At 46.3% G+C, this 21,480-nt stretch overlaps 2 protein-coding genes across 2 annotated transcripts; one reads left to right on the top strand and one right to left on the bottom strand.

The window, feature by feature from the left end:
• The first annotated feature begins 14,786 nt into the window (after positions 1-14,786).
• Positions 14,787-16,234, top strand: LOC123041924 (putative peptidyl-tRNA hydrolase PTRHD1). Its single transcript, XM_044464476.1, has 2 exons — positions 14,787-15,186; positions 15,841-16,234. The coding sequence occupies exons 1-2, from the start codon at positions 14,824-14,826 to the stop codon at positions 16,021-16,023; spliced, it is 546 nt and encodes a 181-aa protein (XP_044320411.1). The 5' UTR covers positions 14,787-14,823; the 3' UTR covers positions 16,024-16,234.
• Positions 16,235-16,706: 472 nt separating this feature from the next.
• Positions 16,707-20,232, bottom strand: LOC123041923 (plant intracellular Ras-group-related LRR protein 1). The gene is made up of 4 exons (XM_044464475.1): positions 19,978-20,232; positions 18,533-18,803; positions 17,795-17,964; positions 16,707-17,690 (listed from the first exon to the last, which is right to left on the bottom strand). The coding sequence occupies exons 2-4, from the start codon at positions 18,755-18,757 to the stop codon at positions 16,997-16,999; spliced, it is 1,089 nt and encodes a 362-aa protein (XP_044320410.1). The 5' UTR covers positions 18,758-18,803; positions 19,978-20,232; the 3' UTR covers positions 16,707-16,996.
• Between the last annotated feature and the right edge of the window lie 1,248 nt (positions 20,233-21,480).

Genomic DNA, 21,480 nt, shown 5'->3' with positions numbered 1-21,480 from the left:
AGGCGGGAGAAGTCATGTGTGTTGATGGAGGTGCTTCATTGAATTCTTCCCACCGCCAACTGAAACAGTGGGCACGTGAGATTAATGCAAGGGAACCAATGGTCGACGCCCAGAAGCCGTTGAGGTGGTCCCACACGCTTATCATTTTCGATGTCGAGGATCACCCTGATCGCACAACTATGGTCGGGTGTTTGCCATTGTTGGTATCCCCAACAATACGCAACCTCAAGGTGACGAAGATGTTAGTTGACAGTGGGGTCGGCCTTAACTTGATCTCGCCCAATGTGATCAAGAGGCTGTAGATCCTTGATGAAGATCTCGAGGAGACGGGCACATTCCAAGGGATCAATTTGGGGAAGAGTCAACCCAAGGGAAAGGTCACGCTACCAGTTACATTTGGTGGCGAACTCAACTACAGGACGTAGAGGATCATTTTTTATGTTGCCGAGATCCTGTTGCCATACAACGGGATCCTTGGCCACCCAGCGCTGGCCAAGTTCATGGCGGTGTCGCACTACGCATATAACAAGCCGAAGATGCCTGGCTCGATGAGCATCATCACCGTCGGCTGTGATAAGAAGGATGCACTCATCTGCACTGATCAGCTCTATCGAGAGGTGGTTGCAGCATCTGCCGCCAAGGCACCTGCTCCTGCCACCGAGAAGAAGACCAGTAAGGACTTGGCCGCCAGCAAGACTCCTGGCTTCGGCAAGGGTTCCTGCAATCACTCCGGCAAACGCACATCTTCGGAGTGTTGTGTGCCCGCTGAGGACCTGCCAGAGAGCTCTACCGGCAAGAGCAAGAAGTATAAGGCGGCTCCACTGGAAACCAAGAAGGTGTCCATCAAGGAGGATGGCACGGGCGGAGCTTTTATCATAAGCTCCACCCTTGACAGCAAATAGGAAAGCGCGCTCGTCGCCTTCCTGTGGGCGAATGTCGACGTGTTTGCATGGCAAGCATTCGACATCCCCGGCATTCCCAAGGAGGTGATTGAGCACCATCTTGCTGTCTGCCCCCATGCAGGACCCGTCAAGCAAAAAGCTAGAAATCATGCTTTGAAGCGACAAGAGTTTATCGTCGAGGAGATCAGGAAGTTGGAGGCGGCAGGTTTGGTCAAGGGAGTTCTCCACCCGGCGTGGTTGGCCAACCAGTAGTAGTACGTAAGGCGAATGGGAAGTGGAGGCTATGTATCGACTATACTAATATCAATGAAGCATGTCCAAAGGATCCTTTCCCATTGGCATGTATCGACCAGATTGTGGACTCCACTGCTGGGTGCGACCTGCTGTTGTTCCTTGATGCTTACTCAGGATATCATCAGATCTTCATGACAAAAGAAGATGAAGAAAAGACCGCGTTCATCACCCCATGTCGTACGTACTGTTTCGTACGGATGCCTTTCGGGTTGAAGAGCGCTGGTTCGATGTTCACCCGAGCGGTCCAAATAAGTTTTGAGCCCCTGCTCCATAGAAATATGGAAGCCTACATGGATGATATAGTGGTCAAATCCAAAGATAAGGCCACGCTTGTGCAGGACCTGGAAGAAACCTTTACGAATTTGCGCGAGATCAACCTCAAGCTCAACCCAGAGAAGTGTGTGTTTGGTTTCCCATCCGACAAACTTCTTAGGTTCTTTGTGTCTCCACATGGAATCGAAGCGAATCCCGACAAGATCAAGGCCATTGAGCAAATTGAGGTGCCCCAGCAAGTCAAGGACGTCCGTAGGCTTGCCGGCTACGTTGCCACCCTGAGTAGGTTTATCTCTAAGTCTGCTGAGCGCACTCTCCCCTTTTTCAAAATTTTGAAAAAGGCGGGTCCGATGAAATGGACTGCGGAGGCGGAGGCAGCGCTGCGAGACTTAAAGAGGTACCTCTCCTCTACTCCAATACTAGTCGCGCCCAAACCGCAAGAGTCATTACTGTTGTACTTGGCAGCAACAAATCAAGTGGTTAGTGCTGCGCTAGTGGCAGAGATAGAAGCTGAAGGAGAGGCAACGACGGTGGCGGTTGAGCCATTGGATGAGGAACCAGGGCCGGCAAGGTCCAATGCTGGCAAGGCAAAATCCCTGGCAGGGCTCGCTGCCGGCGAGATAGAATCTGCGCAAATGGGTGAAGAAAAGCAGAAGAAAAAGGTGGTGCAGCACCCAGTCTACTTTGTCAGCTCCCTCTTGCAGGGGGCTAGGTCAAGGTATTCTGGCAGGCAGAAGTTGCTTTTCGGCCTTCTTATGGCCTCAAGGAAGCTACACCACTACTTTCCAGCACACAAGATCACCGTCGTCACTCGCCTCCCATTGCAAGGAACTTGCACAACCTAGATGCAACGGGGAGGATTGTGGAGTGGGCGTTGGAGTTGTCAAGCTTTGGGCTCAAATTGGAAAGTACTTCGATGATCAAGAGTAGGGCTTTGGCTAAATTCATAGCGGAATGGACATCCACGCCCGACGAAAAAGTTCAAGAGACCACCCTTCCCGGCAAAGAGGCAAGTAGTTATTGGATTATGTACTTTGATGGGGCCTTCTCCTTACAAGGTGCTAGTGCCGGCTGCTCGTCGCGCCCACCGGGGAGCGCCTCAAGTATGTGGTCCAGATGCACTTTCCCTTGGAGAGGTCGACAAACAACACCACAAAGTACGAAGGGCTGCTTGCCGGTCTCAGAATCGCAGCGGACCTCGGGATTAGGAAGCTTATTGTCAGAGGAGATTCACAACTTGTTGTCAAGCAAGTCAACAAGGATCATCAGAGCCTGCTGATGGAGGCTTACGTGGATGAAGTGAGGAAATTGGAAGAGTGCTTTGACGGTCTACAAGCAGAGCATGTTCCTCGAGCAGAGAACAACATTGCCGATGACTTGTCAAAACGCGCTGCCCTCAAGCTACCTGTGGAACCAGGTACCTTTGTGCTTCAATTAACTCAGCCATGCATTGAGTCATCAGCAGAGAAGAACAAGTGAAGGAAGGTGGGCCCCGGCAAATACTTTCCTGCGGAGCTCCCAGGAGCCATCGGCAAGGAGGTTGCCAGGTACCCCAAGCTTGCCGGGGAGCAGCGGCTCCGGCAGAGTCCCGAGCTCTTCCGTCGAGACAGCTGCCCCCGCGGTAGAAGACATGCCTTTGGTCCTTGCCGTCGAGCCTCAGGCTCCAGCATGGGCACAACATACAGTCTGTTTCCTCCAAATAGGGGAGCTCCCTGAGGAGCAGGAAGAAGCGGAGAAAGTAGCCCGTTGGTCTAGCATGTACCAATTTGTGGATGATGTCCTTTACAGAAGGAGGCCGAACGGCATGAAATTGAAGTGTATTCCTCGAGAGGATGGACTAGAACTATTGGCAAAGATACACAACGGCATATGTGGCTCCCACATAGGGTCAAGAGCCCTTGCCAGCAAAGCATTCCGGCAAGGTTTTTTCTGGCCCACTGCCCTCCAAGATGCAATGACACTAGTAACCAAGTCTGAAGCGTGCCAGTTTCATTCAAAGAAGCTTCATCAACCAGCTCAAGCCCTTCAAACAATCTCTCTCTTGGCCATTTTCAGTCTAGGGGATCGACATACTGGGCCCCTTTCCCCGTGCTGTCGGGGGCTTTGAGTACTTGTACATTGCGATCGACAAGTTCACAAAGTGGACGGAAGTAGAGCCAGTGAGAAAGGTGACAGCGCAGTCGGCTGTCAAGTTCTTCAAGGGACTCGTTTCTTGTTTTGGTGTGCCAAACAGAGTCATCACCGACAACGACACACAGTTCACGAGCCGCACCTTCATGCAATATATCCAGGACCTTGGCAGCAAAGTTTCATTTGCTTTTGTTGCTCACCCAAGGAGCAATGGCCAGGTGGAAAGGGAAAATGCTGAAGTATTGCGGGGCCTCAAAATGAGAACTTTCGATAGGCTGCGCAAGTGTGGAAGGCGCTGTATTGATGAATTGCCAACGGTTCTTTGGTCAATCAGAACGACACCGAATCGAGCCACTGGTCAAACACCCTTTGCCCTGGTATACGGGGCAGAAGCAATTCTCCCCACGGAACTCATATACGGGTCACCTCGAGTGCTCGCTTATGATGAGCTGGAGCAAGAGCAAATGCGCCAAGATGATGCCACGCTCCTTCGGGAAGATCGTCTTCGAGCTGTTGTGCAAGCCGCTTGCTACCAGCAAGCCTTGCGCCGCTATCATAGCCGCAAAGTTCACGCCCGAAGCCTGGAGGAAGGCGACCTTGTTCTTCAGCGTGTTCCGTCCGCAAAGAATTCAAACAAGTTGACGCCAAAGTGGGAAGGCCCCTACCGGGTAATATGAGTCACCAAGCTCGGCGCAGTCCGCCCGGAGACCAAAGATGGTGTTCCAGTGAGCAACTCCTGGAACTTCGAACATCTTCGCAAGTTCTACCCATAGGGCGCGGCTACCGGGAGCTCTGGCAACCCCCTTTTTTGTACATGTAACCCTATGTACAGAGCCAGGCGCAGGCCTTGTGCGCAGCTCGATAGTTTTTAGCATGCACAGTTTCCTGCTAGTTTCCATGTCAATATCTGGCATACCCCCCGTTTATGTGCATGAGTTCCCGACAAAAGCTTATCTTCTTCATTGATATGCTGATACAAGTACAAATATTACAAAACATAAGCATGGGCTCAGAAGATTACATTTTTCTAGAAAGTTAAGATTTGGCAAGTGCCTACAAATTGAGAAAAAGATTAGTGCCCCGTAATCCCCATTCTTGCCCCTTTCCTCTCCAGGCACAGCAAGCGAAGAAAGGTGACGGGCATGGGGAACACGGTGATGGAGAGCTTGACGAGGAAGCCCGTTCACCACCAGCGCCAGAGCCAGCAGGACACAACTCCCGGCAAGGCGTGTTGCCAGAGGAAGGAGGAGGTGGAGAAGATGATGGTGCTGCCACTGATGGTCAGCTGGAGTCGGAGTCGTTGTCCTCCCGCCCGCTGCCGTCGTCGTCGCTGGCGCTGTCCTCCTCACCGTTGTCGCTCGAGGAGGAGCTTTCATCGTCGGTGGAACTCTCAATGCAGCACCCTAAGCAGTTTCCTGAGCTCCCGAAGACCTTGACGGAGAGAAGGTCGCTCTCCATTAACTTGAAATGGAGAACGTGTCCCTCTGACAAGCTGTGGGCACGTGCAAAAGTCTTCCACCCCTGGTGAAGGTACATGACGTGGGGGCGAGCAAAGTCAATGTCAGCCCACATGTTGCCGTTCCCACAGCTCCTCATGTGAAGCCTGAAGGCCTGCGATGGGTCCTGCTCCATCACCCGGGCGAACGGGGTCGGGAGCCAGAGACGACTGCACACAGGCTTATATAGCCTGATGAAGAACTCGTACGGTTGGTCCCCGACGTGGCCACCCATTAGAGAAGGGGTCGCTGGCGGGAGCCCTGCTGGCGCACCGCCGCGACGACCTCGGCCCCATCCCCTTCCTCTCCCCCTTGCGGCGGGCTCCGCCGCCGGAGGCTCTGGAGGAGGAGGAACACGTTGTCGAGCAGAAGCCCTCATCGCCATCGTCGAGGCGCCAGCGCGCCCTTTCACCATGGCGAATGGGAGGAAGATGGTAAGCAAGAGGGGGAGAAGAGGGTGAATGCAGAGAAGCACCATCCCTCAGCCTTTTATAGAAGAGCAAGGCCGGGGCCAGGCCACCCAGCCCAAAGGGCGGCCGCCCCGCGTGGCCAATGCGGCCTCCTGAAGCACGGGGAATCGGAACCAACCCGCTCCCCCAATCAACGAACGCCTGGTTTTCCGCCCCGGCATTAATGCCCAAGTCCTCCGCATCTGCCGCCTGCCCTTCCCAAGGCATGGAGGATACGTGGCAAAGAGGAAGGCGGCGTGGGGACAGGTGGGATGGTCGTTTCCACCCCGTGATCGCGGGGTGCGATGCCATGCAGGCTGCGACCCGAGTCCGCTTAGTAAATGAGTAGCGCCCCTGCAGATTCCTTTTTTTAAGGAAAGCACAGACCGCCTCTTTACTATCGACTACGAGATGACATGAGCATGCTGAGACCATCACACGCACGACCCCCACGTCACGCACTTGATGTGGGTCGTGGGGAAGTGCAACTGACAGAAAGGTCGTGGTGATTCATCTCTGCCACGCCCGCCCACGCACTGCCTTGGGCCTGGCCCAACTATGCCTTGCGCTTATGTGTGGCCCAAGCCTGGGGGCTCTTGTCAGTGTACAAAAGTATGGGTACTTCTATACCCCTTACGAGTGCATGGGTAGTCACAGCCGCACCTACGGCAGGGCTTGGCGAGGCAGAGGAAAGCAGAGTACAAAGACTACCAAGACAGGTATCCGAAGCGCAAGGAGTAGAGGACGAGCTGGACCACCCCCGACAAGGGCCTTGCCGGGGCGTCCTACACAACACCAGCAAGTCCATCACCCTTGGGGCTGAGAGCTCTGACACCATCGACAACGTTAAGACCAAGATCTGGAAAGCGCATGCTCGATAGCATGCAGATCCTCATGAAGATTGACAGTCCACAGATCCACGTGGGACCAGGAGACGAAGACCCCCGGCAAGACCCTTACCGGGGATGACTCCAAGGCCCCCGGCAAGCCTTGTCGGGGATGATCGCTGGGCCACGGCCAGACCCGCACCCAGCAAGCTTTATCCACCTCACCACCATCTCCAGTGCGATGATCGGCGTGCCAACTAAGCAGATGCCTATGTGGCAGGATGCAGATTTTCATGGAAGCTTACCATTGTGCCAACATAGAAGCTAGTTGGCCAGCATGGCACTGCATGCCTCGTCGAGCCGGACACGTGTCGAAACGAGGAGGAGCGGTGAAGGATGGGATGGCTTCCGTTGCCATCCCCAATAAAGCAAGAGGAAACGTAGGTGACACATTAAATACGTTTGTCCTACGTTGCCGAGCGATAAGCTCGTGCACTATAGTCTGCCACCTCCTGTGTGCCACTATGGCGACATTTTCGTATAAAAGGAGGCCCAAGGCACATGGAGAGAGGATTTCGACTTTTGGACAAAGCACGCATCATAGATAGTTCAAAAGCTCAAGAACACACATATAACCAGACAAACAGGACTAGGGTATTATGCATCTTTGCGGCCCGAACCTGGATAAAAATCCCCCATGTGCTAACGGCTCGACCTGCTCTTCGTGCAGCTAATCCCCCGCCGAACGTAGAAGGGATCCTCGTGACCCCATAGGTGTTCGGTTTCCCCGACATGAATGCTCGCAATCATCAATCACAATTAGAATTCAGCCCTTCGGCTCAGACGTCACCCTGGACATGAGCTGGTGTTCGAAAAATCAAACCTTCATTGATTGTTGATCTATGTTTATTCAACTTACTTGTGTTTGATCAGAGCCTCTGCTTCCGATCCCCCGATTTGGGCGTAATTCTGTTACATTTGAGCTTTGAGTTAGTTGGTTGTTTCTATAACCTGATCTCCTTGCCATTTTTTGTGAGGATATTATTCTAGCAATTGATTGCTGAAGGGCGAATATAAGTAAGTACACATGGTAAGCATTACTGGATTTCACTACTTCCAAATATAGAGTTCTCCATATGCACATTTACTTCCCTAATGTATGGTTAGATGAATCCAACAGTGTGATGCATGTTTTTATGTCACGAAAAATGAGGAAATTAACATGCCTATTGATACACACTCATATTTAGTAGTATATAGATTACTATAAAATAAGGAGAATATCCATATCTTCCTAACCGTTTGATTATTCAAGGGTACAAATTGGCTGTAATGACATGGTCACAATCGCATGAATTAACTCATTCCAAATATAGCTGATTTACGGTGTCTCTACTACATTGCCATAGCTCTACCCAAATTCTGCTCAAACAGGGATATGCCAATCATCACAAAAAGTTCAAACCGTGTCATGGCATTATCATTAACATCGGACGAAAACAACTTACACGCGCCTTCCTAGCAATACGTTGTGCCATCTGCTTTGTTGATCATGTATATCATGCCATTGTGTTCAATAGCATCACAGAAGTGTGTATCAGCTTTGACGATCCACTACAAGCTGAGTTGTCTCCAGCTAAAGAAGGCACTGACGTAAAGATAGGCGAGTCCGCGATCGAACAAGGCAATTAGCTTGAAGTCTGCGTAATCCGCATGTCATGTGGGTACTTCGCAGATTACAATCTTCTGTAAAACAAGGTCCGTCCAACTGACGTGGTAATCTAGATGACTTGGACCGCGACGGTAAAACCCTATATAATCCAACGGAGGAAGGATGGTCTCATGGGAGGTCTGGAAGTTCACGAGCACCAACTTTCTCCTGTCTTCTCTGACGGCAGCCATCCAGTGGGAGTTCATGCCAACCCAGTACATACCTGCCAAGAAGTTTCGGGCGATGGTGATTGGATCGAAGTTGAGGGAAATGATGTACGGCGACCCACTACGTACCTGCAAAGAAGTTTCGGCTAATGGAGGTCGGATTGAAGTCGAGGGGCATCATGTACGCCTGCGTATCATGGTGAGCAAATCTCGCAAGACCAGATAGCAGCAAGCAGGGTGTCTTGAAAAGCTTAGGCCTCGCTTCGACGATGGCCGTGTGCATGTCCCTCGAGCATGCAGCCAGCCGCACGGCGCTCAACATATCCATACACGAACAACAGAGGTCGAGGATGTCACTGGGGAGATTGCTCCAATCCCGGCTCATATGGATGTTGCGCGGTTCGTGTTCGACTATGGTGGAGTTTGGAAGGTGGGGTTTTGGGGGGCTTGATTTACGGGGGTGAAGGTTGTGGGTGCTAGAGCGGCTAGCGAGGGAATAGTGGTACTTGGGAGGCGAGCGAGGCGAGGGTACGCGGGGCACAATGAGATGGAGATGGAGATAGAGATGGAGATGGAGTGGTGCTAGGGGAGAGGGAGACGAGGCGAGGCAGGCTAATGTGCTATACACGGCGGTGACAGACTGCACAGTGCACAAGGTGAGGCTGACTTTGGTAACCCGAACACGTCGCCTGGAGTAGTGTCAGGCATAGGGTGTTGTCATTTCATTATGAGGACCGGATGAATAATGTTTTGACCATCAAATGTACCACAGTTGTACTACTACTAGTAGTAGTAGGAACGTGAGTACTCCAGTACTGTATAGAAGAAATAGGTCTTCCGTGCTAACATGCCTCTAGGTTCACTTCAAATTGGTGAGCTTTTTTTCAAAGTCGATCAACTTTATTCAAATTCATCAACCTTTTGTCTAATTCGATGAACGTTTTTTCAAATTGATGAACTTTTTTTTGAAATTCTTGAACTTTTCCTAATTCGATGAACTTTTCTAAAATTCGATGAACGTTTTTTCAAAATCACAAACTTTTTCCGTTTTTTGCGAATTCAATTGTTACAAATCTTTTCTGGAATTTTGATTTCTTTCAATTCATGGTTTTGTGAATACTTTTAAACTTATGTTTTTCTTTATTCAAATAATTTATAGCTGGTATATAAAGTACTGCTATATATATATATATAAGAGTACTGCTATATATTTAATGTTTGCACTAAATTTGGGATCAAATAGAGTTGTTTCCTCTTATAAACAACAAAGTAAGGTCATCCTAGTGGATGACGTGCGTGGCATGCAAGTTAGTGACCAGAATTTGATTCCCAATTCTGCGTAATGAAACTGGATTTTTTTTTCCACGCCCGTTTTGCGTTCAGCACCTTGCGGGGCCGAGCCGCTGCGCGCTGCGCGCGAGCGCCAGCAGCTCCAACCGGCGCCTACAGCGCTGAGTAGGAGGTCCCCTCCTATAGCCCAGGAAAGGGACCGAGCCACAGCGATGTTGTTAGATCGCAAAAAAAAGTCCGGAAATGTGGTAAAGCCAGGGCCTGCACTGCTGCTAGCATAGGCCGGCCCACTAGCGTGCTGCCCCAGTTTTTTTTATATTTTTGTTACGAAAATAAAAATATGAAATTAAAAAAGGTTTACAGATTTAAATAAAAAAGGTTCACCCACTTGAAAAAAAGTTCATCAATTTTTAAAAAAGTTCATCAACTTGAAAAAAAGTTCATACAAATGAAATAAAAGTTCATCCAATTTAGCAAAATGTCATTAAATTTCAAAAAAGTTCAGGTATTTTTATAAAAAGTTCATTGAACTGAAAAAAAGTTCATCCATTTTCAAAAAGATGTTCATCAAATTTCAAAAAGTTCATCGATATTCAAAAAAGTTCATCAATCTGAAATAAAATGTTAATTTTTTTAAAAAGTTCATAGATATTCAAAAAGTTTATAAGTTTTCGAAAAAGAAAATGTAAACCGGCGCCTAGATTGGCCGGCTCATTTACCGACGCCACAGGCGCCAGTTACGAAAATGCACGTTAACTGGCGCCTGTGGCGCCCAATAGGAAATGCCGCATCGCGACGCTGAATGGAGGGAGCTCCTATACAGCGCTGCAGGCGCCCGTTAACGATCCAGCGCCTGCAGTGCCGCTGTCATAGCCCGGCCCACTAGCGCGCTGCACTAATTTGTTTTTTGTTTTTGTTCTGCGAAAATAAATATATGAAATGAAGAAAAGTTTACAGATTTAAAGAAATTAAGTTCATCCATTTGAAAAAATATGTTCATATCTTTAAAAAAAGGTTCATAAATCTTGAAAATGTTCATCAATTTGAAAAAAAATATTCACATTGAAAAACAGTTCATCCTATTTTGCAAAAGTTCATTAAATCTGAAAAAAATTCATAGAAATTGAAATAAAGTTCATGTATTTTTAGCAAAAGTTCATGGAACTGAAAAGGATGGTTCATAAATAAAACAAATTCATTCATTTTCAAGAAAAAATGTTCATTAAATTTAAAAAAGTTCAAAAATATTAAAAAAGTTCATCAACCTCATAAAAGTTCAGACAATTTTCAAAAAATAAATGGTCAACCGGCGCTTAGATGGGCCGGCCCATTTACGGACGCCTCATGCGCCGGTAACAAAGTGCAAGTTAACTGGCGCCTGTAGCTCCAAATAGGAACTGCCCTGAATGGTACCGTCCGTTGGGCCAGCTCACGTGGGCGGAAAGCTCCAACCTTCTTTCTGTTTTGTTGTTCTTTTTGACGTTTTTTGTTTTTGTTTTTGCTTTCTTTCTTACTTTTGTTTATAATCTAAAATATTATAAATATATATATTACACAAACACACTTGAAAACATTTAAAAAATATTGAACAAGGAATATAAAAAGGTTGAGAAGTATTTGAAATAGATGTTGAACAAGTATTGATCATGTATATGAAAATATTGAACAAGTATTTGAAAAAGCTTGAACATGCATTTAAATTTTTGAAAAGGTATCTTTTTTTTGAATAAGTATTTTAAAACATGTGGAACAAGTATTTGAAAAAAATCTTGATCATGTGTATACATAAAAGCTGAACAAGTATTTGAAAAAAATGTTGGCCATGTATATAAAAAAGTTGAATAAGTACTTTAAAATGTAGAACGAGTATTTAAAAATGTTGAGCAAGTATTTACAAAAATGAAGAAGGAAAAATAAATCCAAACAAAAACTGGAAGAATAAAAAACCTAAAATACAAAGAAAAATAAACAAAATAAAACAAAGAAAAAAGAAAATGAAAAAATAAAACCGAAAGCAAAAATGCAAAAAGGAATGAAATAGAATGAAAAACAGAGAAAAAAAGAAATAAAAGAAAAGGAAGAAAAAACAGCGGCTCAGATGGCCTCTAGTGCGGTTCGCTCCTTTCACATACGAAGGCTGCAATTTGGACGGGGTGGCTAGCAGCGCACTGGAACTCCTTGTTAACCATGGATGATCTCTGGTTCCCCCTTTCCCCTCTTCTCTTTTTTACTTCAATAAACTCACGTGCGAATTGGATCGGCCTAGTTATCTTAGAACCTTCAGCGAGGCATCCCACAAAAATCGCTTAATGCAATAAATAGTCGCTGCGGGGAGTTCGGCCAGTCATCACGACCACCAACTCTTCGTGTTAAATTCGAGGGGCGCGACCTACTTGTAGCCACTCGAGCCGGTTTTCTCTAGATTTTCCCTTTTTCTCGTTTTCTTTTGTTTCATTTCTAGTTTCCTGTTCTCCGGTTTTTATTTTTTGTTTGGTTTTCCTTTTTCTTCTTCATTTTTTGCTTTCCTTTTATCTTTCTTATGTTTTTTTTATTTTCACTGTTCATTTCCGTGTATGTCAAACACATTTTTTTAAATAAGTGATCAAAATTTTTGTATACACGTTCAACATTGTTCGAATGCTTATTTAACATTTTCTCAAATACTTGTTCTACATTTTGGATACTTACTCAACATTTTCCAAATATTTCTTGACCATTTTCCAAATACATGTTCAACATTTTTTAAATACATGTTCAACATTTTTTAAATACATGTTCAACATTTTTAATACTTATTTAACATGTTGAAATTCTTGTTCAACATTTTTTATATACTCATTCAACATTTTTTTGTACTTATCCAACATTTTTTAAATACTTGTGCAGCATATGAATACTTATTCAACATTTTCAACTACTTGTTTCAACATTTTTCAAATTCTTGTTCAATATTTTTTAGTACTTATTCAACATTTTTCAAATACTTGTTCAACGCTTTTAGAATGTGTTTTTGAAGAGTGCTGTTTGTAATTTATATATTTGTTGAATAATTACAATGAAAAGTACAAAGTAAAGCGAAAAAGGAGAACATAAAACAGGAAAAAAAAAACAGGCTGTGGACTCCTGTGCGGCTGGGCTCCCCCGACGCGAGAGAATCCCCCTGTCACGCTTAAAGCGAGACATAGGGCCACCCGGGAATAGGATCCACACACATCTACAACTTTTGGAAAATCCACATGTTGTGGGATACAACTAAATCAATGCAGACTAAATTGAATAGTCCACATGTTTTTCTAAAAAAAACATTAGTCTGTATCCCACAACATGTGAATTTTGAGCAATAAAACTTGGTGATACCCCTAAAAAAGTTAGTTTGTTCGCTTCGATTTTTCCTTTTTTTTCACACTTTTTTTAAATATATGCTCCCTTCGTGTCATATTCTTGTTTTTGCCTTAGTTCAAACTTGAAATAAAACCGTGACAAGAATTATGAAATGGAGGAAGTATTTCAAAACTATGTAACATATTTTTTACAAATGTTCACCACAAATTAAAATGTCCATGTAGCATTAAATTTTCGGTGCATTTTTCTAAAAAATTCACATGTTTTAAAAATATGACAGTGACAATTTAAATATATGTGCATGAGAATGTCCTAAAATTTTCACGTTGTTTTAAAATATTCACAGGATTCAAAATTTGGTTTAGCACATTTATAAAAATGTTTACACATCTAAAATATGTTTCATGACATTTTAAAAATAATCATGAATTTGAAAATTTTGTCCACACAGTTTTAGAAAAACTTTCATGTCCTATAAAAGAATGTTTGTGCTATTTTAAAACAATGTAGCAACACATAATAAAATGTTTGCACATTTAGAAAAAATATTTATGACACTTTCGAAAAATGTTCAAACCTGTGTTTATAAATGTCCACCTTGTATTAGAAAAATAATTTAATGCTAATTTTACAAATGTTCAACATGTACTCTGTTAAAGGATCAATGTATATGTGAAAAATGTACGACCTATGCACATAAATTGTTCAACATGTATTTTTGAAAGTTGACCCGTATTTGGAAAATAAAAAATAAAATTAAAGAAAACCAATAGAAAAGAATGAATGAAAGAAACCCGAAACGACACCGCAAGAGAAAACCAAAAGAGTACAATTGCACGAAAGGTTATAAAACCGGCCCAAACCAGCTTTATGGAAGCTTCCCATAAACTGTTTCTTGAGTCGACCCACTTCAACGCTCGCACAATTGAAATTCCTAGGGAGCTGTACATTTGTGTATTGATTAGACCGTTCATAATATTTTGAAGCTGTAGATGCATGTCACATTTGCGAAAAGACCCCTCGTATGCTAAACATCAGACTAGACTTGCGAGCGTCTTCCCTCACGTGAAAGGAATCTATAACTATTATAGCCTTGACTATAGCATTGCACAACACAAGAATACTTTCCGAGCAACCCCATAAAAAAACATTTGAAGATGTTGTAACATTTCAATCACACTTGCACAACCAAAGTTTGGCCATGCAACACATCCCTATTCATTGAGAAACATTTAAAAAGTTCCGCTAAGATGAAAATAACACATGCAACAAAGAAAATACAGATCCACAAACATTAATTTTTTGGAATACATATCCATAATCATTGCAACATAACGCTCACATGTTGAAACTTTCGAAACCGATAGGGAACACATATTTTTGTGCACCGGCCTTTGGTGATCCAGGCTCGCTTGAGCCCTTCGAAGCTAGATCAGTTGACCCCAAACTCGTTGGCCTCAACCCACCATCTTTCATGAGCTCAACACTTCAGTGAACTTCCTCATCGATCTTCGGTCTCCATCATGAGGATATATGAGTGAGATCCGTAAGCTTGGTGCAAGGCTACAGGAGGGACTGTGAGAGAGGATGAGGTTCGAGCACCCATGGGAGCGAAGTGCACGGTCAGTCTCCACCATGGAGTCTCCATGCCGACCTCCTAAATAGAGTGAATAGGATAAATGAGACATGATACCAGTAGAGTTGGAAAATGAAAGGCATTTGTTTAGAGGATGAGCGAGTAGTTTGGGTACTGGAGTTCTGTTCAAAAACCGAGTGAGAACAACACAACATGTTGGATCTAATCAACTGCTCCTATTTTGGGAATGGAATCATTCTCTAGAAAAAATTGTAGTTAAAGAAAAAGAGAACAAGGAAAATAATAAAAGAAGAAAAAACAAGTGGACTTGTAGCAAAACAAACCACAAGCAGAAAAGTGACGACCATGTTGTCCCTCCTGCCGTCCCCCGTAGCCAGCACGCTCCCAGGCGCCGCCTACCTCCTCCCCAGCCTCACCAGGATTCCCATCCTCCGAACCCCACCGCGAGCCAGCATGAGCGCGGCCGCCTCCACGCCGGACGCAGTTCCGTCTCCCGCCGCCGCCGCTGTCGGCGAGGAACCGAGGAAGGTGGCCGAGGACGTGGTGGTGCAGTACGTGGTGCTGCGGCGCGACCTGGCGGACGCGTGGCCCCTGGGGAGCGTGGTGGCGCAGGGGTGCCACGCCGCCGTGGCCGCCGTCTGGGCGCATCGCGACCACCCGGACACCGCCGCCTACTGCGCGCCCGGCAACCTCGACAGCATGCACAAGGCATGTTCGACCTTTTGCCCCACTCGAACCCGCGCCCGTTGTTTGCCACTTCTCTTCCCTTATCTTCAGCGTCGGTATTTCGCTATTAAACAAAATGAATCTGCATCGCACCTCCCTCGAAAAATAATAGGCATTTGCATTTTTTTTCCACATAAGTTTGCTGGCTGATTAGCTCATGAAGCCATTTATTCATCTGCATTGCGCCGTGATACTGTGATAGGGGCTGTGGAGTGTGGAGGCTTTGACATCATATAATAAATACATTGTGTTCTTGTACCAGTTTGGAGGTGCTTCCTGTGACTTGAACATCTAAACTAGAAAGCCATGAATGCCATAAACAAGGAGATGGTTCTGTGTACTCCTCTGAATTCGGGTACAATTACTATATCTGAGAAGATGCTTGTGATGACACAAGGTGGTTCTAGTATGTCCAGCCCACAAAATAAATTTGGAAACCCCAAGTGGAATTCTCTGTTATGCTGGTGCTTAATTTTGTTTGGCTTAGATATTCTTGCAAAAAGGAATTGAGCACGAACATTTTAAATGTAGTACCATTATCCTTCATTCCATTCTTCTTGTTACAGCCTGACTGGGCTATTATATAGTTTCATGTTCATTAATCCTTGTTTTGGTATTGGTACTTTTTGCAATCAGGTAACATTGGAGGTGAAAGGGGAGACACAGCTGAAGAACTTGGCTGAGAAACTGGAAGCAGCTGGTGTACGGCACAAGCTGTGGATAGAGCAGCCCGAGAACATCCCGACTTGCATAGCCACAGCACCCTGCCCAAAGTCGCAGGTAGCTTCGTTCTTTAGGAAGCTAAAGCTTTGCAAATGACTGAAGAGTAATACCTATCCAGGTGGCTGGTCTTGGTTGTCATGGGATGACATTAGTAGCTTTGCTGCATTGAGGTCACACATTTTAGTCCCATGTTATTGGTGATACCTGTTTCAGTCTTTCATCAACTGATTGTTCCTGTTTAAGAAATGGATGTACTTGTATTGGCATGACAAATAATAGTGAATCGATAAGTTTTGTGTTGGATCCACTGCTTGGCACCGTACTGATTGATTCTGTTTCAGCAATGGGTATACTGGGTTGGATATAGTGATCAGTCAGAATTTACGTCTTCAGTCTTTGATGATCTGGTGACATTTTTAGCCAGCATGTTCTTTTTAAAAAAAAAATCTGTGGAGACAGCATGGTGGTAACCTCCTCTACTGTCTTGAGTGTGAAGTGCTCAAAGGTAATAACGAAGGGAAGACATCAATGCAGGTATTTTGGTAAGTAAATTGCGCACTCATATACTATATGCACAAAGTAGTTCTTATCAAGCTTAAATTGCACTGATCACAATCATTCTAGGATCGTCAATAGAAAATGTCATTTCTGTTGAGTAAGTGAGCGGTAATATTGGACTGTGTTTTCATTTAAAATACTACTGTATTTATACTTGTGTTGACAAAAGTGAGCTGGAAATAGTCCAAACCTTAAACTTTATGTTCATTCAACACAAAGGATTACATTCCAAACCTCAAACTTTATGTTCATTCAACATACAAAGGATTACAATTTTACTCAAAATCCACCGCACTTACAAAAGCATCTGTAACGAGTAATCAAAAATACAGAAGGAAGGTAAAACCGCTCTTTTTAGTTTCTATGTACATCAATGCCCTGTTGTACTACTATATGCACTACGGTATATATACCTCTTCAGACATATGTACACACCTGCAGAAACAGCAGCACCTAGGATCATTTCATCTGAATACTTGAAAGATCAAACCACTTACAAGGTGGACCACCCTTAATGATGCTTGGGCGAATCTCTCCGCGGCGAGAAGAGCCGTCGTGGCGAAAGCATGGAGAGGAACCCCGGAGACGCGGAGCCGTTGAGCGAGTGGTAGTCTGACATCGAGAAGCCCTCAGAGTTGTCGTGGGCACTCTTGCGTCCTGGAGTCATCCGCGCGGAGAAGGTGTTGTACTTGACCATCCTGGGCAGCCACCCCTTCTTCTTCTTGGCGTTGACGCCGGTGCCGTTCATCCTGGAGCTGAGGTAGGTACGCATGGCGTCAAGGCTCTGCTCAACGATGTCCATAGGGGGGCAGACAAGCGGGTTCCCGACGGCACTGAACTTGTTGAGCTTGGCTAGGCAGCCCATGGAGTCTGGGAGCACGGAGATGGAGTTGTAGCTGATGTCAAGCTCCCGGAGCGAGGTGAGGAGCCCCAGGCCGTAGGGCAGCTCCCTGAGGAAGTGGAAGTTCTGGCTGACGTTGAGCACCTCGAGGTTGACGAGGTTCTCAAGGCCCTCGGGGAGGGCACGGATGCAGTTGAGGCGCGCGTCCAGGGCCCGCAGCGCTGTCATGTGCGAGGTGGAGAAGGGCAGGCTGGTGAGCTTGTTGGAGTTGACGGAGAGCCTCCGGAGGCTGTGGAGCTCGAAGCCCAGTGTATCCGGCAGCCTCGTCAGCTGGTTGAAGTTGGCGTTCAGCTCCTCCAGCGCACTGCACCCATGCCAACGTCACACAGGTTAAGTCAAAAGCATTCCTAGTTTCGTACCCTAGTGCAGTGAGTCAGAATTGCGATTTGCGGGTGGCGGCGTGCTTACCGGCATTCTTCGATGGTGGCGGGAAGGGACTGGAGCAGATTGCCGGAGACGTTGAGGACCCGGAGCTTGGAGAGGCAGCCGATGGAGTTGGGCAGCGACTTGAGCTGGTTGGAGCGCACGTCCAGCACCACCACTTTCAGCAGCCGCGCGATCATTGACTCTGGAATGCTCTGCAGTTTTTTAATCAAATCGTGTCAGGAGGTGAGCCTGTGACGATCGAAGGGGCATATCCCCAGGAAAAATGCTTCAGGATGTAGACGCCACGATACTTCTGGCCCTGAATCGACAAGGGCCGTGAGAGGGGACATCGTGGAAGAAGATAGTAAAAGATTGCCATGGGTGATACTGTATGGCAGTGCTGGAGCATATAGTAGTCGTCCAGTTGAGTACATGATTAGGCCTCATGTATTAATAATCAGCCATGCTTATCTTGCACTTAACCTATCACCATATATGGTACAGAAAAATGATACCACCGTTCCGAGATACGTTCTTGCTAGTTATCCATTCAAAACAGACGGAAGAAGAGACAAAACGATGGAGGCAAACTGACAAGAACAAGTCTATGCTAGACGATGGAGGCAGACTGACAAGAAAAAGTCTAACAACCGATCGATACTCCTTTTCTTCGCATCAAGTCTATACTAGACGATTGTTCAAAAACAAGTCTATACTTGATTAGCAGAACTGTCGACGAAGGACGTAAAAGATAGCCGTGACACAAGAAAAATAACATACCTCGAGATTGTTGTTGGAGAGGTCCAAGGTGGTGATGTGGCCAAGGGACATGGTGAGGTGCGGGATAGTGTCCATGGACAGGCCGCTCATGTCCAGCTTCTTCTCCTTGACCTTCTCCTGGTCATGCTCTCCGTGCTGCAACCCTCCTCCTGCTCCTGCCCCGAACGGCACGACGTTGGCATGCCCGTGCCCATGCCTTGATCTCCTCTCTGCCATGTCCCTCATGCTACTGGCTTCTCCCACGTCTGGTCGATCGACGTATCTATTTAAACTGCAAAGACATTGTGCCGTTGGTAACATATCAGATCGAGGATGCTTCTGACTGACACACCAGCGATTAGTATAATCAAGCCAAAGGTGTACGTTGAACAGTATGCGACTAATTAAAGATTGACACACATGAGGCATGAGGGGGAGACCTGTACCAACAAGGAAACACAAGGACGGCCAGCATTAACTGCATGTTGCAATCACAAATGCCGACTACTGCTGCCGCTAAGTCTAGTTAGTCATCGCAAATATAGAGGAAATAATACTTTCTGGTGTGGCTTAAGCTAAGTCTAGCTAGTCATCGCAAATATAGAGGAAATAATACTTTCTGGTGTGGCTTAAGAAGAAAGAAAAAAGGGTTGGTGGGAGATACGTAGCCCAGGTGGCACAGTGGTGGTGATAGAAAAAGGGGGTTTCTCTAACTGTAGCCAGTGTTTGTTGCTCTAGGGTCTAGGCAACTCAAGCTGCATCTAACGTCGCGAGCACATCGATCGTGCGTGTTCTCCTGTAGTTTCATGATGAGAGCACACGGTCAATTACGCAAAGAAAAAGAAAACGGAATGAACAAATGACGCTGAGGCGAATGACTCGCATCATGCCTACATCGATCGCCAAAAGAGAGCGTTGAAACACAGCTAACGGACCAAGCTAGCCAATGAAAAGTTAATACCATGCTCCTTGATTCCTTTGTATGCTGGTTTTTCTAGCAGAAGTTCCAAAACTTAGCTATCAAAAGCAAGAAAATGCATGGTGATTGTCAACAAATTAACCAAGTGAAAAGCGTAGAAGAAGATTGATTTCTGAAAGTACTTATGGGTTAACGGAAACCGCGGTGAGCGACCACCTCCCCAAAAGAGGTTGTTGACCACAAGAGTATTCTCGGAAGAAAGCGAGTTGAGGCAGTACGTAACACAGCGTGAGAAGCTTGTGACAATCTGCCCTCTTCCTCTTCTCAGAACAACAAATTGAGATCGCAGGTAAAAGAAAACAAATTGAGATAGAAGAGTGCAAGAATAATCAAGCATGCAGAGAAGAGCGAGAGAGAGAGAGAGAGAGAGGAAAACTACAACAAGAACAGCGGTTCTGACTAGAGCAGATCAACCGATGCATACGCATGCCGGTAAAACCCCATCGAATCAAACAAGAAGGAAGCATGAATAAAACTCTCACCTCACCTGAAGGCGGTGTTGGTTCCTGCGGAGGAGGAGTCTATAGATGCAACAAGTATGGCAGCAGCAGCAGACGCAGCTGCAGTTGGAGGCAAAGATAGAGGGAGGGAGCTGGAGGTGGAGAGGAGAGAGGTAGGCAAGGCGAGGCGAGGTGCGGTGAGGAAGGAGCTGACCCTTACAAGCCGAGGCTTTGGTATATAAGTAGCGGGAGGTGGAGAGGGACGGGGGAGGCAACCGATCTAGCGGAGAGCTGACCCCGCAAACCCTCTCCACACCGTACAGCGTCCATGCTTGTGTTGTGTGTGTGACTGGCTAGCTTATAATTATCTATAATAGCTACTAGGCTCTGATTTATTTTGTAAAGAAAATACAGTAGATGGCTGGAAGTACTAGTGCGAGTGACTCCGCGTCTCGGCCGACCCGGTACGGCCGTACGTACGTACTATACGTCTATACGTACACATCTCTATCTCCCTCTCCCTCTCCCTCTCTCTGCATATTATTTGCCAGTCTGGGCGGCTGGTTAATGTACGAAGGTCAAGCGCATCGGATAACGGAAGGTGTCAAAGATGCCATGCCGCAACGCACCAATGGCTCCATCAGAAGTTCATCGGGACTGCTAAACGTACAGCTAGCTAGCACGACCACGAGTAGTATGAAACGCGGGTCTTGAGATGTGGTGGTATGTTACACCCTAGCTAGTCATGCATCAGAGTGTGTGCATCATGTTTAAAATTCCATTTAATTTGAAATGGGGATCTGTGAAACCCTCAGAATCATTTTGAAAATGACCCAAATAAAAATTTCTCCAAAAGGGTCCAAGAAAATGCTCATGTTGCTCTCTGAAAATATTGGACAGAGATAAAAATCAAACCAATATTTTTAGTGGCTCATGGACATTTATTTTGGGCATTTGGAATTAATGCATAAATATTTGCATTGGAAATATATTTCTATATATATTAATATATGTCCAAATATTATGCCAATTATAAAGGAGCTCTGGAATAATATATCTAGCCCCTGCAAAAATTGGCATAAGTTAAATAAATGATTTAATATATTATTTAAATCAAAACAAATGTCAGAAATTAAAAAACAGAAAAAAATAAAAGGGAGAAGCTTACCTGGGCTCCTCCCTGTGCAGCCCATCCAGCTGGCCGGCCCAGCCAGCAGGCGGCCCAGCCCGTCTCCCTCCTCTGTCGTCTTCGTCCCGACAGAGGGAGGGGAGTGTGGCCGGCGCGCGCGCGCGCCACCGCGCCACGCCACCTCTCTCCCTGCCTGCATGCCCTCCCCTCCTCGCTCGTTGCCCCGGACGACGCCACGCCTCCCCCCAGCTCTCTCTCACTCTCCCCCCGGCTCTTCCCTCCTCTCCCTCGCTCTCTCTCACACAGCCGAACACCACCGTCGCCGCCGTTCGCCATAGCAGCCGTCACCGGCCACCCCTCGCTCCCCCGACTAGCTCAGAAGCTCCGCCACAACCCCCTCTTCCTCCCCACCGCTCCACGG

Source organism: Triticum aestivum, chromosome 2B, assembly GCF_018294505.1.
Source record: "Triticum aestivum cultivar Chinese Spring chromosome 2B, IWGSC CS RefSeq v2.1, whole genome shotgun sequence".
Taxonomy (NCBI): Eukaryota; Viridiplantae; Streptophyta; class Magnoliopsida; order Poales; family Poaceae; genus Triticum; species Triticum aestivum.
Note: the sequence above shows the minus strand (reverse complement) of the source record. Positions and strands in the feature narration are given on the sequence as shown.